Consider the following 14,739-nt stretch of genomic DNA (forward strand, 5'->3'; position numbering starts at 1 on the left):
ATTGAATGATCCTCAAAGGTTGGGATCAGTTTGAAAAATGCACCGCATGCCTTTTTTGGATCCATCTTTTAAACAAAATGGCAAGCGTTTTCACCCATCATTATCCTTTGTCCACCGCATGAAGCAGACATTTCATTTCCTGGCATCCCTTTCCGTTTGGCTCCCCTCCACACCCGGCAGCTATTGCCGTGCTCAAAATGGCGCAGGGCCTCACACTCACCATTACGTAATTAACACATGGATCATTGGAGAGAGGTTTCGTGCTTGTGTATGTGACATCTTTACGTGTTTGCTAGGAAACGGACTGGGTATCCGTGTTGTCGGTGGGAAAGAGGTACCTGGTGGTAACGGAGAGATCGGAGCCTATGTTTCCAAAGTTCTACCTGGTGGAGCCGCGGAACAAACAGGGAAGATCCTGGAAGGTGAGCGCCTTATGTCCCATCATTCTCACTCTCACTAAACCAGGACTGGGCAAAATATGAGCCGTGGGCCACAAACTCTGGTCTGTTCTATACCCCGACCCATTTTTATTACGGAGGCTGAAACGGAACAAAACAGTGCTCATTTTTAGTCTGTGCGTTGTGACAGAAAAGTCACCTGACCAAAACTAAATATTATAAAATTTAAATAAAATGTATTTATTAGGGGTGTCAAAATTAGTGCGTTAATTTTGAGTACATTTAAAGTTCCTGTAATGCCACTCATTTTTTTAACGCGTGATTAATGACCGCCCCTTACTTGGAAAGCCTGTACTGGGGGGAAATCCAGTCGCAACGCAGCAGACTCATCCACGTCAAAATTAAATTGAATAATAATGCATATATTTGTGGAGATTGGGGTCGAGTTTTGTTATACAAGTTTAGAAATGTGCATAAATTCACAAGTTACTTCATGTTAAAGATTAGATAGCTCTTATTAAGAAAAGAAAAATGCACTGAGCTGTCACCAATGTCTTACAAATGCAATTATGCCATCTAGTGGCAGATAAATGACTTCCACACAAATCAATATCACACTTGTATTTTAGCGTGGAGTACATCTTTTAAATTTTTATTCAATTTTATGAATTATTATTAAATTACTGTATCAATGACTAAAAGATGAAGCCATATTTGTATTAATTTAACATTTTCCCACTTTTATATTAACAAGAGTATCAAAACTTAAAGAAAAAAAATACTGTACATTTTATTTTACATTTAGAACAGATATAAAATTTGCGATTACCGGTTATCGTGAGTTGACTATTGAAGTAACGCAATTAATTATGATTTAAAAAAATTAATCACCTGATATCCCTAGTATTTATTAATGTTTGCATGTATTTCTTTATTCATTTATCAAATTAAATAAATAGTCATTTATTATACAGTACATAATGAAAACAAAAAATGCTCATTGCTCAAATAACCAATGTTATGGTTCCGAATCAATTGGTCAATTATTTGCTGAAATTAAAAATATGAGTTAACTATTTTATTGTTTGAATGTATTCATTTACATCATAAAGAGTTTTTGATATATAATTAAATATTTGATTTATGAAATTATTAGTAGACTGTGATTAGATTAATTACAAATAAAAAAACGAGGTGTGTTCACTTTTTTTTATAGACCAAACCGTACTCAACTCTTGAGTAGTCACTGATACCATTACCAAGTACTGATACCACTAGTAGTTTTGATATATCAAATTTCCCCAAAAACTTTTTGAGAATTATATATTCCATATTGCATTTTCTTTCAAATTGCATGAAGTAAATGTCACTTTTCTGTCCTTATTTGCAATTTTTAATTGCTGATCATAAAATGGCCAGAAGAGGGCAGTTTTGGTATTGGCCACCGTTGTCGGGTATTGGCTCATAAACTGAAACCTACTATCAGTACTTGCCCATCCCCCATTAACCCCCACTCCCCCCACCAAAAAAGGATGGACAACATGAATCATTATTTTTATTGTTAAAATAAACCATTGAACTTTGTTTTTATTTCTTACCTATCTACAATGATACTTGAATTGTGGCACTTGGGAACAAATTCTGCTCACCCCTGCCCAAAACAGTTGCCATCTGCCTTTAACATACACAACAATAATAATAATAGTATTGATTATTATAAAAATAATGATCACAGGTCCTTGATGTATGACTGTCCGTTGCCATCATGTGACCCAAACTGCCGCTTGATACATTAAAAGCAGCAATCAATGATTCCGCACAACGGCAGTCTGGGAGCAGTTAACACCTCCTACGTCCACCTTTTCCGTCCATCCGTCTGCTTGCGGCAGCTTTTTATGTCAGCTCGGGGTCTGCATGGAGCGTGTCAGGACTTTATGGCCTTCCTGAGGCCGCCGATATATGGCAGCGGAGAAAGACATTGGGTCACTTTAAAGCTTCTATAGTGAGCCATCCATCTGGGCTAACTCTTGGGATTTTGCACCATAACAAATCATTTTGTCCTCATTCATTTGACAAAACACATTCAAGCTGCTAATTGAATTTGTGACCGCCGTGGTGTTATTGCTATCGTCGGCAAATGTGCGAATAGGACATCTCAAGCCGTGCGAAAATGCGAATGACGAGATGGCTAATTTGTGTGCAATACATGCAGTGCGACGCAAGCAGAGGACTCTGCTGATGAGCTGCTTCAGGCCATGTAAGTCTTGACAGCCTGCCTTTGCCGTGCTCTGCTGTGTGAACAACCACAACAATCAGGAGTCAAGTGTCTTTGCACTCGGTTGTGTTTTTGCTGCTGTGGGTTTTGGTTGTCTGTGTTCAACTTCATGATGCAGATCGTTGATCATTTTAATTCCTCTTTACTATTTTTCTCTCCAGGTTTTGCAGTGTGTGTATTTCCCCCCCGAAAGAATGTGGTGAAACCGCACATGAATCATGTAAAAAACAAAACAATCCCTTGTTCCCAAACTATGTCTCTTGTCCAAAAAGGAATGCAAGTCTTGGAGTGGAACGGCATCCCGCTGATGGGAAAAACCTACGAAGAGGTGCAAGGGCTTGTCGGCCACTCGTGTAGCGAGGCAGAATTGTGCGTCAGGCTGTGAGTACAATCTCAAATTTCACATTGAAGGTTTTTGTTTTGTCGTTTTTGTTGCTGTTTCAAAGCATTGGTTTTCTTTACATCAGAGATCTCAACATGTTGGCAGAATCCGAAGGTTCCGAGCGCCTGGACTTCCATGAGCCTAGCAAAAGTAAGCTTTTGATGTCAGGAGGGTTAATTTCGTCAACAAAAACAAAACAAAAATAATTTTGTCAATACACTTTTTCACTGGACTAAAACTAGACTAGACTAGACTAAAACCCTCATTAATAAACAATAACTGGGACTAAATCAGTATGCATTCATACTTCACTTAATAAAAACTGGACTAAAATCTATGGACATTTTAGTTCATGAACAAAAACAAGATCTGTCACTCTGACACTGTAATGTGACAAACAGTGACACACCCCCTTCTAAAATCTGCATAGTGCAACATGCACAAACACATGCGACAGACAGGAGGTGGATTCACGGTCAAAGGTAAAAAAAAAAGAAGAAGTACATTTTAGTTATAACGTAACATTAATCCAACAGCTATAACATTCCAACAATAATGTTAATCTGAATCTAAACTAATGTTGGCTAACTTACTAGCTCATAGCATAGCCATAATAACAACTTGTTGATATCATGTGTGTCAAGTTGTTTTTCATCAAAAAGATGAGAGAAAAATTTATGTGACATAGTGTTAGATCCAAAATGTTAAACATAATCTGCTGACTTAAAAATATACAGGGGTAAAATGAGTGTCCTGATTAAAACTAGACTAAAACGTTGACAGTTTTTGTTGACTAAAACTAGACAAAAAAAAAAAAGTTTTCTTGGACTAAAATAAAGTCTAAAATGCTAGATTTATTTTGACTAAAAATGGACTAAATAAAAACAGGATGAGGTTGACTAACTATGATAAAAACGAACAAATGTGATTGAAACTGGACTAAAACTGAGACTAAATTTAAAAATGGCGGATAAAATTAACACTAGAAGTGAGTAATGCAGTGAAATCTAGTCACCTAACTTTGAAATTCCTTCAGGTGACAGGCCTCCCAGGTCTCCGGGCGTGGACCCCAAGCAGCTGGCGGCCGAGCTACAGAAGGTGTCCCAGCAGCAGGCCCCATCATCCACCGCCTCCTCCGCCAGCCTGACGGCCACCTCCAGCCCCGCCCAGCCGGGCTCGCCGTCGGTCAGCAAGAAACGGCACAGCGGCAAGGCGAGTGCTGTTCGCATGTCAAGTTGGACCACGCTTCCTTTGTTCTCTCTCTTCCTGCATGTCTTAGCACCTTTTCTTCCCTTGCAGGCCACAGATGGAAGCAAGACCCCGTCACACCCAATCACTGGTGACATACAGGTCAGTCATGTGTGGTTACTTTCAGGCCTAGCTACTACAATCTCTGTCAAAGTTCCTTCAAAATTGTCTTTCTTCAGCCCCTTTAGTGGACGTGGTGCCAGGATTTTTTTCAAACCTAACAGACGAATGGATGCTGCAGTTAATTATGTTCTCGCAGAATTACACACCGTTTCCTTGTTAAATTTGAACAGCAACCATGTTGGTGACCCCTGGCCCGTTTAGGCACCAAACAAATTGGGCCTGAAAGCCTTTTGGTTACTGCGATTGTTTTAAGATTTAGAAACATGATACAAACGTAGCTATATCGAGGTAAAAATGACTTATCTTGCTCAGGCCCATTTAGGCAGCAAATTATGATTAGATCATTATTTTTGAGGCCTCGTCCACACTAATCATACTTTGTCTTGTTGCAGCTTCAAATCCACTACGACAAGCAGCTGGGCAACCTGATCGTGCACGTCCTGCAGGCGCGGAACCTGGCGCCACGCGACAACAACGGCTACTCGGACCCCTTTGTTAAGGTGTACCTCTTGCCGGGACGAGGGTGAGTCCAAATATTTTTTCATACAGTCTTCTAAAGTAAAGCAAATGCCCCGCTGCTGTTTTGGGGTTGTGTGCTCTCAGTGGCATCAAATCAATAGCGCTGCGGTACGAGTGCCATTCTCACTGTAATGCTCCCTGTTTCCACGCTCACGCACCCACAAAGGGAAAAAATTATGACTTGTTGTATTGGATCTCGTTGGTGCAGGTATCCCTAATGAAATAGCCAGTGTGCCATGCCCCCACCTCCGTCTTGACACTGACACTAGACCCCAACCCACACGACACAAACTCACTTCCTCTGACTATTGATTTTTTTTTGTATGTTCTCTATATTTAATGCATGCTGGACCCCCACTCAGTCAGGTCATGGTTGTCCAGAACGCCAGGTATGTGATTGACACTTTTATTTGTGTTTTCTTGGTTGTCAGTTTGGTGAAGGTAAAATATATATATTTTTTTTTAAATGTGGCCCTGCTCATTTTGCTGAAATATAGGTAACCCTTGTCCTAACCAAACTAACCCTGCACTCTCCCCCCCCCAAAAAAAATCTTCCACGCTAACGAGCTAACACTTGTTTCTATATTGCTACATTTAGCATAAGCTTATAGCAACCGACCGGATTTAAAGATGTCTTTTCCGACCCTGCCATCGACGCACGCCACATTGTGCAAGTTCCCGAATGATGTGCATTCCGTCCATTCTCACCCCCGCCCGTCCGCCCTAGTGTCACATGGGGGGTCCATTATGCTCTTCTTTTCGAGTGTCAGTAATGAAATGGATGGTGTCCCCCCCCCAACCCAACCCTCCCCTCCCCTTTCTCTCCTCCCTCCACCAGTGCTGAAAACAAGAGGCGGTCCAAGCACGCTGGCAAGAGCCTTAACCCCGAGTGGAATCAGACGGTCATCTATAAGAACATCCACCTGGAGCAGGTAGAAAATGATTTTGCTGACCAGCCTCTTTAGGCAGTAAACAAGATGGGGCTGAATTTACAGCCCCCAACTCACCCAATGTTGGCTTCGAGACTTCATAACATAACCGTGTTTATGCAAACATTAAGTATACTGAAATTCATTCAAAATTGTCTGTTACCTGCCCGTCTAGGCAGAAAACAAGTCAGGTCTGAATTTACTTTCCTTCTCAATGGTTACTTTAAGGCTGAATAAATAAATGAATTTTAGTGCTATCTAAATTTCTTCCAAATGGTCTTGCACTAGCCAGTTGAGAGAGTACACAAGTTGAGCCTTAATTCATGCTATTAAGTGCTTCAAAATATATTGACTGCACCATATTTAAAAAATTTATAAATAAATAAATAAAACGTCTTTTGCCGCAAAATTTGGCTTGATCGAACCTGTCTGCAGCAATGTTAGGTAGCATTTTATAGCTACTGATTTTTTGTGGTTAAAAGTAAAATAAGCATCATGTTTGTCAATTTTCTAAATGGCCGCAAAATGTGCGTTCAGTTGCGGAAAAAGACACTGGAGGTGAGCGTGTGGGATTACGACAAGTGTTCCTCCAATGATTTCCTGGGAGAGGTAAGTCATTATCCCTCCAGTCGCTTCCTCTTTTCCTTTTCCTTTTCATCACTTGCTTTTTCTCCCGACGGATGTCCAGGTCCTTATCGACCTGTCCAACACGGCCCAACTGGACAACGTCCCGCGGTGGCTCCCCCTCAGGCCGCAGACGGAGGGGGAGCACTACCGCCGCTCCCACCAGAGCCGACACGGCTCCTCCAAAACCTCGTCTCCTAAAACCGCTGGATCCGCCCACGAGCAGGACTCTCCCAAATCGTCGGTGATCAAAAGCCGAAGTCACGGCATCTTTCCCGATTCGGCAAAGGGTATGAGAACCGCGCGTTCCCGCTCGCTCACACCTCCCGCTTGATGTTTGCACTCCCACCATCGTAGCTTCAGCGTCATGCTTTTTGCTTTCCCATGATCTGTCTTCTTGGTTGCCATGGTCACCCAGCTCCAAGGCCTCGTTTTAGCCAGCGTCAGGGAGCTTCACAGTTTTGTCTAATTAACATTAGCATAATAAACTTATGGACAAAAGTCAAAATTACTTCAGAATTGTCTCGCAGCAGACAAGGTGGGTCTGAATCCCTTGTGTCGCATTTTAGTTTCTTTCAGGACTTACGTAAACGTAAACTTATTGACAACAATTCTAAACCTTTCTAAGTAATTTTATAAAATACCTTGCACTACAGCCTGTTTAGGCAGCAAGTTAGGCCTGAATTCAATGCGTTTCTGGTTTGTTTCTTTCAGGACAGCTGCATAGTCTTGTGCATACTAATTATAAAACGTTGCTGCTCGTTTTGGCAGTAAGCAAATCGGGCCCGAATTCACTGCATCTCCTATTGATTGCAATATGACAAACAAAACAAACAATTAAATCCTTCAAAGTATCTGCCCATTTAGGCAGCAAATTAATAAATAAATTTAATCCCTTTGACTTCTTTACATAACATGCGAAAATTGAATCTGAGTTAGTCTTTGAACGATCAAATACAGTTCTAAAATAGCTCAAACTAAATTACTGCAAAATGGTGCTGGACCACAGCCCGTTTAGGCATCAAACAATTCAGCCTGAATACTGATCTAACTTTGATGATGCAAATTGTAAATTTGTAAAGTTATTTCAAACTGGTCTCGTACCACAGCCCATTTAGGCAGCATTTTTTAATGTTAATTTGGTGAATGTGATTGTTTTAGACACGCAGGTGCCCCCTCTCGAGAAATGTCACAGTAGCCCCAGCAGGTCCAAGCCGTCCCCGTCTGAGAGCCAGAGCCAAAGCCCCAGCCGCGGACACGTGCCGCAAGCTCGCCCGCGTTCCTCCAAAAGCGCCGCATGGCAACAACGCCATCAGGACGGCAACGGCGGGTGCGGCCAAGGTGTTGCCATAGCAACAACAACAACAACAACAACAATGGGCGACACAGGCCCGACACAGCAGCAGCAAACGCCGCCGCAACGCCTCCAGCCAAGTAAACCAAGACGCAAATAAACGCCAGCGCAGCATGGCCGCCTCGCACTCATCAACTTTTTTTTTTCTTCAGTTTGATTTTATTTGATTTGGCTTTTTACCTTCACTTGAGTTATAATTTGGCACCTCACAACCGTCACCTCCAGAAATGCGCCACTAGAGGACGCCAGAACTTTCTACAAGAGACATCATGGCCAAAATTTGTAAAAACCCTGCAGTGTAATCAGATTTTCTAAAAGCAACATAATTAATGATGTGCTAACCCTAACCCTAACTCTCAAAGATTTCCCTCCCTTAATATCTCTTTTTTACAAAAACATGTCCGAGGCTCCTCCTGAAGGCTGTGCATGCAGTCCTCTCCTTTTTTTTGGTATTCATTTGAAAAACGACGGGACCCACAATGCACTTCTGCGGCAGCCGCACACCCCTGTGCATGTGATTGACAGACAATTGGACTCTCTCTCAATCTCCATCTTCCTCCTCTTCCCATCTTCAACTTTGACCCACAAACTCTGTATCCTGGGGTCGGACCACCCTCCCCTCCCTCCACTAACAACGCCCCCTCCCCTCCCACGCCATCCACAACGCCAACCTCCAGGCCTACCAGGCCGGCAGAGACACAGCGTAGTTGGTGTGCTCACCATTCAGAGAGGCCAATCGGATTGGCTGCCCGCCCTGCCGTTGCCGGCCAATGGGAGCAGAGTGGACGGCCGTCACCTGACCCTCAGGAAGGCCGTATCGGAGGAGAGACCCCACGTTGCCCGAGGTGAGCCCCCCCCCCCCAAAAAAAAAACCCCAACCTTCCTTCCCTCCCTGTGATGTGAGAGGATGCTACTAACCTGCAGGGGAACGAGAGAGGACGACAGGCTGAGATCCATGCAGCGAGACGCACACTTTTTTTTCGTGAGTCGTGTGTCGTCGCCATGGATACCACTCAGCAAAAATCTCAAACTAAAAACTAATGATGTTCTGATTGGTCTCATGTGCATTTCATAATGTGTGTCATCCATGTTTCATTACCGCGCTTTTCATGAGCAGTCAGTCTGTCCGTCCTGTGTCGTTGTCGTCCTCCTTGGATGTTCTCCGTGCTCACGGTGTGACTGTGTGCCGTAGCTCGCGCCAGCTACAGGTCGGGTGAAGCCCCCATGACAGCGGCCTCACTGGACAGCGGCCTAAGCGGCAGTGCCTACAGCTTGCTGGACGAGGACGCAGAGATGAACGAGGTGGACAGCGCCATCTTCCAGGTGCCCCGATTGTGAGTCTCCTTGCTTTTCAGCATTTAGTACTTTCAAAATTGACATTAAATAAACAGGTTTTATTTTTTTTTTTTTCATTTTTTTTTCTTTATTTAGTGGAAAGATTCCAAATGGCACTGATGGAATTAAATCATCCATAGGTGATTCTGATGGTGAGACTAAAACTATTTGTGCTCAAATTTAAGCTGTCTAAAATCAAATGTTGTGTACATAGTATAAATAACATGAAGTGACTGCGAACTGTGTCCTCCCGGTGCAGGTAAGTCGCAGGTGATGGGTGAGATCAAGATTGCACTGAAGAAGGAAGTGAGGACGGAGGGAGATCACCTGGTCCTGGAGATTCTGCAGTGTCGTAATATCACCTACAAGTTCAAGACTGCAGACCACCTGCCTGGTTAATCTTTACATTTCTTACTCGCGTCAAATAAAATATTGTTGTTGTTGAATTTTTTTTTTTTTTGTGGGATAAGCCCCTTGAGATGCAACATTTCCTTTGCGAGGGTGGTCCCACACAAAAAAATACAACAAGGCACTCTACAATGACACACCAGACATAAAAGACGAAATAATAATAATATAAAATAAAATTGGTGTATTGATAGCTTATGATTATAGTATTTGCGTTAGTGGGGAGGGTTGTTTCTTCTGAACTAAAAATGGTCAATTAAATAAAAGTAATTAAATGTGAAGGTGTGAAAACCCTTTTTTTTTAACATGAATTAATTCATTACTTGCATGAAATAAAAGGCAATTTATTTAAAAATAAAATAGAATAAAATGTCACTTAAATATAATGAATACAAGTGCCACTAAAGTTAAAGATTGCATTTCACAATTTAATTTATTAATGAACTTTTTAATTTATTTCAAATAACGTACCCTGAAATGACATGGGAGGAATAAAAGAAAAATTTGTTTCTCTCAGGATGAGAAACATTTTTACTTGCATGCATACAATGAACTACGTTCTCCTTCTAATGAGACGAGATGAACAAAGTTTCTCATTTAAACGAGAAAACTTTCTCGACTCCTAATGAGAAACATATTTCTTTTTTTTCCTTTTTTTCTTCATGTCACTTTAGGGGCTCCGAAAGTATGTAATCTTGTTGATGATGATGAGGATTATTATTGCAGACAATGCTTGCATTTTTAAACAATAAAATATTTAATGAAAATATAATAATTTATATGTACAATAAATCAAATCAGCCTTCCAACAAAATTTCTACATCTTCATATCCATAGTTTAACAAAATATTTAAAATAATTTGGGCTCATTTACTGATGTAATTAGCTGTACTTTCATTTGATTTTGCCATTAAAAACAACAAAAATCACCGTATTAACTATGTTTTATCCTGACCCGTGCAGATCTCTACGTGAAGCTGTACGTGGTGAACATCGCCACGCAGAAGCGCATCATCAAGAAGAAGACGCGCGTGTGCCGCCATGACCGCGAGCCCTCCTTCAACGAGACTTTCCGCTTCTGTATGAACCCGGCGGGGCACTCGCTGCAGGTGAACCGTGCCGCCCGCCATCTCCCCCCACCCCTCACCCCCAAAAAAGCATCACTACGCCGGCGCTTAATAGCTGCGCTTCCTTCCCAGCTTTTCCTGGTGTCCAACGGCGGCAAATTCATGAAGAAGACGCTGATCGGCGAGGCCTACGTGTGGCTGGACAAGGTGGACCTACGCAAGCGTGTGGTCAGCTGGCACAAATTGCTCGCCAGCACCGCGCAGATCCACTCCTAGGCGGAACGTGCCATTTGATGAGCCACAGGGGGGGGGGGGGGGCAGTGGGGGGAATAGATTGATTTAACTTGCAGGAATGAGCTAGCCGCTAACCTGAACAGGAAGTGGACCACACAAGCGAGCAGGTACAAAACACTCCACACACGAAATACAGGGACACACATGTACAGGAGATACTCATTCAGCCCCTTTGGAAGCATTTGTCAATGACTCAATGAGGACTCTTATTTATTTTTCTATTAGAAGGAAGCATAAATCTCTATTGGTTTGTCATGTGCGCAAGAAGGGAAATCATATCCAACACACACTACCTAGCATTCCACTTCGGGACGTTCTTTTATGTCAACAAACAGAGTTCTATTTATTATCATTTCTTTAAGAATATTGCTTTTTACGAAATTGGAGTATTGGAGTGTGCCACACACACACCTTGTACATAACAAAATGTCCTAACTGGAATGAAGAAATATAGAGAACATATAGTATAAATAGATATAGATATATAATGATTTTTATCACAGACAATCAAGTCTTGATGATTGTGATGTTCAAGTTTTTCCCACACAATGCCCCCAATTTATAGTCATGTGTCTTTTTGGTGCACTTTTCCTTCTCGAATGTAAAAGCGACTTCACGGTAAATAAGAAAAAGATGAGATTTAATTGTTTGATCCACGGTCGAAACATATTACGCATAGTATTCCAGACAGATTATTGTTGTTGTTGTTGTTGTTTATTTGTTGTTTTTTTAAGTAGTAAATTGTTTTCTATGCAACCTTGTCATCGCCATTTTCCAGCACAAATTGATTGAAATATGAAACAGTGACACATTTTAATATCATTTGTATTCATTTGTATTAATCTTTTTTACATTTACGCTTTTATTACCATTTAATAGCATTTCACAATTTTAAGAATTTAATTATATTTGTATTTATTTAATATTATTTCTATTTTTATTTATTGCTATTTATTGGTATTATTTATTCTCATTGAAATCATTTATTCATTTCATTTAACAACGACAGACTGAAATATGACATTAACTTTCATTTAGCTGTTTACTTCAGATTTATTTATTGACAGGCAATTGTGTCACTTATTGCCTGCAAGACCATTTATCGATCACGTCTCGATTTTCCAGTAACAATAGTCTGAAATGACGCATTTTATGTGTATTATTTATTTATTTATCTTATTTTTCTGATCTTGATTTTCTATTTAACATGATCATTTCTTCCCTGTGTGACGGTTTGTTTTGTTTACAGTATATATGGGGTGTGCTTTTTTTGATACGTATATATGTAGTGCTTGTTTACAACTCAGAGAATTGTTCCCGTTTACAGAGAATTCCGATAAAAACGCCTCCCTGCAATTTTCTCGCTTCATTTCCAGCAATGACCAAAAAGGGACTTACTGATTTTAAGGTCACCGTGAGTGTACGTCTTTTATTAGTATTAGTATTATTTTCAATCCAATGCATGTCATTTGGTCTGTCTTAAGAAATATCAACACACACCTTTAAGCCTGTAAATACATCGTCTTTTTTAAAAATACACCAGGCTTGGGGAGCAATAGGTATTTTAACGGACAAAAAACAAAAAAAATAGATTTTCTCTCGGTCAATGTACAGTACAGCATTTACTAACCACACACACACACACACACATTTACACGCACACACTTGGACAGCTGGAGTAGTCGCAGGAGAATCGTCAATGTGCTCACACTGGATGTTGCATGTTTCCTTGGTGGCTCATACTATTTTTGTGTCCAAATGATGATTATTACTACATTAAAAAAATAGAGAATGACGTGTAGAGAAGGCTTTAGAACAAAATGTCAAGGGTGAGGGTGGGGTCAGGGGTGTTATTTATTGATAATATATGCTGACTGTTCAAAAATGATGATCGTCCAGTTCTCCCCCCACTTGTAAGTAAACAGAAAAAAAATATCTATCTATACTGTCATGGTTTTGTGATTGTATACAGGAGGTATTGATAAATTATGCAAATTGTGCTGTAAAAAAAAAAAGGCTGTTGCCCGCCCCATGTCTAAATATTAAATATGAGTACAAATGAGGGGTTGTTGCGTTGTTATTTTGTGGCCGGGATATGGTTTCGTTCGAGGAATAGTGTGGCAGGGTTTAGCTTTTACAGGCTGGCGTTCTTCGGGTAAGTTCATAGGGTAAAGTTGGTTTCAGGTACTTTGTAGGATTTGAGATAGTGTTTTGGATTCTAGAAATTGTTAGGGTGTAGGACTATAAGTTCCTCAGAGGTTTATGGCTAGGGTTTAAGGTCAAAGCTATCCAGAGAATTGTAGATTTTTCCAAGGATTTTGGTTGTGTTTAAAACGGTTCCCTAGAATTCTTGGGTAGGATTGTAGGTTCCCCAGATATTGAGGGGTTAGGGTTATAAATTATTTTTAAGTTTGAGGGGGAGGATTTAAGGTAGTTTACAGGTTGTGCAAAGGACTAGACTTTGTTTGAGGTTCTCCTGAGTCATAGGGATAGGATTTTAGGTTGTTTGGAGGATTTAAAGAGCTTCAGAGAAGTCGGGGCTTCCAGAGGATTTTTCCAGGATTACGCTAGTCTTTTAGGTGTTTTTAGTGGATTTGTAGAGCTCCCGATAGTCAGGGGTTTGGTTAGAAATTATTTTGAGGTTCAAAGTTAGGGTTACAGGTTCATCCACATGATTGAAGGTAGGTTAAAGGTCCTGCAGGGTTTATTAGTGATTCTCTAAAGTCGTAGAAGTAGGATTTCAGGTTTTCTCGGACTAGGGGCGGGGCTTAAAGACCTTCAGAAAACTTGGGTTAAGAGGCTTTTTAGTCAAGTACAGACTATGTTTTCAGGTGGTTCTTTGGGTTAGGTTTGAGTTTCTCTAAATACTCAGGGATTATATGGTCAGAGGTTCTTAAGCGATTCACAACACCTGCAACATTCTGGTTATTCCAGATAATAGAGGTAGATTGCACATTCTTCAGGTTTTAGAGGTTTTCCTGATAAAAGATAGAGATTTGGTTGCATTTTGGGGGAAGGTTTAGAGGATCTTGGAACACACAACAGGTTTGATCTTTAATTTCTTCAGAGGATTAGGGTAAGATTTCAGTTTTATCGGGTTCAGCGATTCTTCTGCGGATTCAATGTAGCGTTCGAGATTAACCGGGTGGTTATGCAGTTCTTCGGGTTAAGATAAGGTTGATCTCAAGTTGAAGGACTGGGTGGCTGCTCTTCAGACTATGTTCACAGAGATGAGGTAACAGGAGTTGACCAAAAGATGGCGCCACACTTGTAAATCCAGTCGGTTGACTGTGGACTGCGTGTGTATGGAGGATTTGATTGATCTGTGACAGAAGAAGCGACCTAAAAAGTCAAAATTCTCTTTTCCACAGCAGCATCCTTGCAGGATTCTGGGGACGAATCCACTGGCCTCCTGGACCAAACATTAAGCACACCCACACTTCAAGAGTTCTACCAGCAGAGGGCGAAATAACTTCACGTGTATGTTGATTGCTTTGAGACCTCTAAACATGCTTTATGTGTCTTGTTGGACTCCAGCTGTGAATCCAAACCGCCAATTGAAATTCCATCAAGTGACCTTTCCTATGGGGACCAAACTCCAAAACATTTGCATATTCCAGTCTTCGAAGGTCATTTTGACATTGAGATACGGTGATACTCCACTCACGGTTGGATCAAAGAACCTCTTATCTTTCTCTGTTCTCTCTTTTCTTTTATGTCCGCTACGTTGTCATTCATCCTCTTGCCTCTTTCTCTCTGAGCGATTCTTCTGATCTGCACTTC

General features: G+C 41.1%; 1 protein-coding gene across 7 annotated transcripts in view; it reads left to right on the forward strand.

Moving 5' to 3' along the window:
- pcloa (piccolo presynaptic cytomatrix protein a) overlaps positions 1-13,018 on the forward strand; it is a 39,407-nt gene extending 26,389 nt beyond the window's left edge. For 3 of the 7 annotated variants that reach the window (XM_086058230.1, XM_086058226.1, XM_086058228.1), the window contains 16 exons: positions 297-422; positions 2,946-3,054; positions 3,141-3,205; positions 4,092-4,267; positions 4,355-4,405; positions 4,819-4,949; positions 5,308-5,334; positions 5,784-5,877; positions 6,412-6,483; positions 6,563-6,788; positions 8,530-8,697; positions 9,045-9,186; positions 9,284-9,339; positions 9,447-9,581; positions 10,559-10,704; positions 10,795-13,018. In XM_086058230.1, coding sequence (XP_085914356.1) covers positions 297-422; positions 2,946-3,054; positions 3,141-3,205; positions 4,092-4,267; positions 4,355-4,405; positions 4,819-4,949; positions 5,308-5,334; positions 5,784-5,877; positions 6,412-6,483; positions 6,563-6,788; positions 8,530-8,697; positions 9,045-9,186; positions 9,284-9,339; positions 9,447-9,581; positions 10,559-10,704; positions 10,795-10,938 — 1,868 coding nt within the window. In that variant the 3' untranslated portion in view covers positions 10,939-13,018. Of the gene's footprint in view, positions 1-296; positions 423-2,945; positions 3,055-3,140; positions 3,206-4,091; positions 4,268-4,354; positions 4,406-4,818; positions 4,950-5,307; positions 5,335-5,783; positions 5,878-6,411; positions 6,484-6,562; positions 6,789-7,659; positions 8,254-8,529; positions 8,698-9,044; positions 9,187-9,283; positions 9,340-9,446; positions 9,582-10,558; positions 10,705-10,794 lie in introns of those variants that run through there. The other 4 variants (XM_086058232.1, XM_086058229.1, XM_086058227.1 and 1 more) reach the window with 4 other exon arrangements.
- Positions 13,019-14,739: the final 1,721 nt, after the last annotated feature.

The sequence above is a fragment of the Leptonotus elevatus genome, chromosome 17 (assembly GCF_054856555.1).
Source record: "Leptonotus elevatus isolate MCC_2025b chromosome 17, RoL_Lele_1.0, whole genome shotgun sequence".
NCBI classification, from domain to species: domain Eukaryota; kingdom Metazoa; phylum Chordata; class Actinopteri; order Syngnathiformes; family Syngnathidae; genus Leptonotus; species Leptonotus elevatus.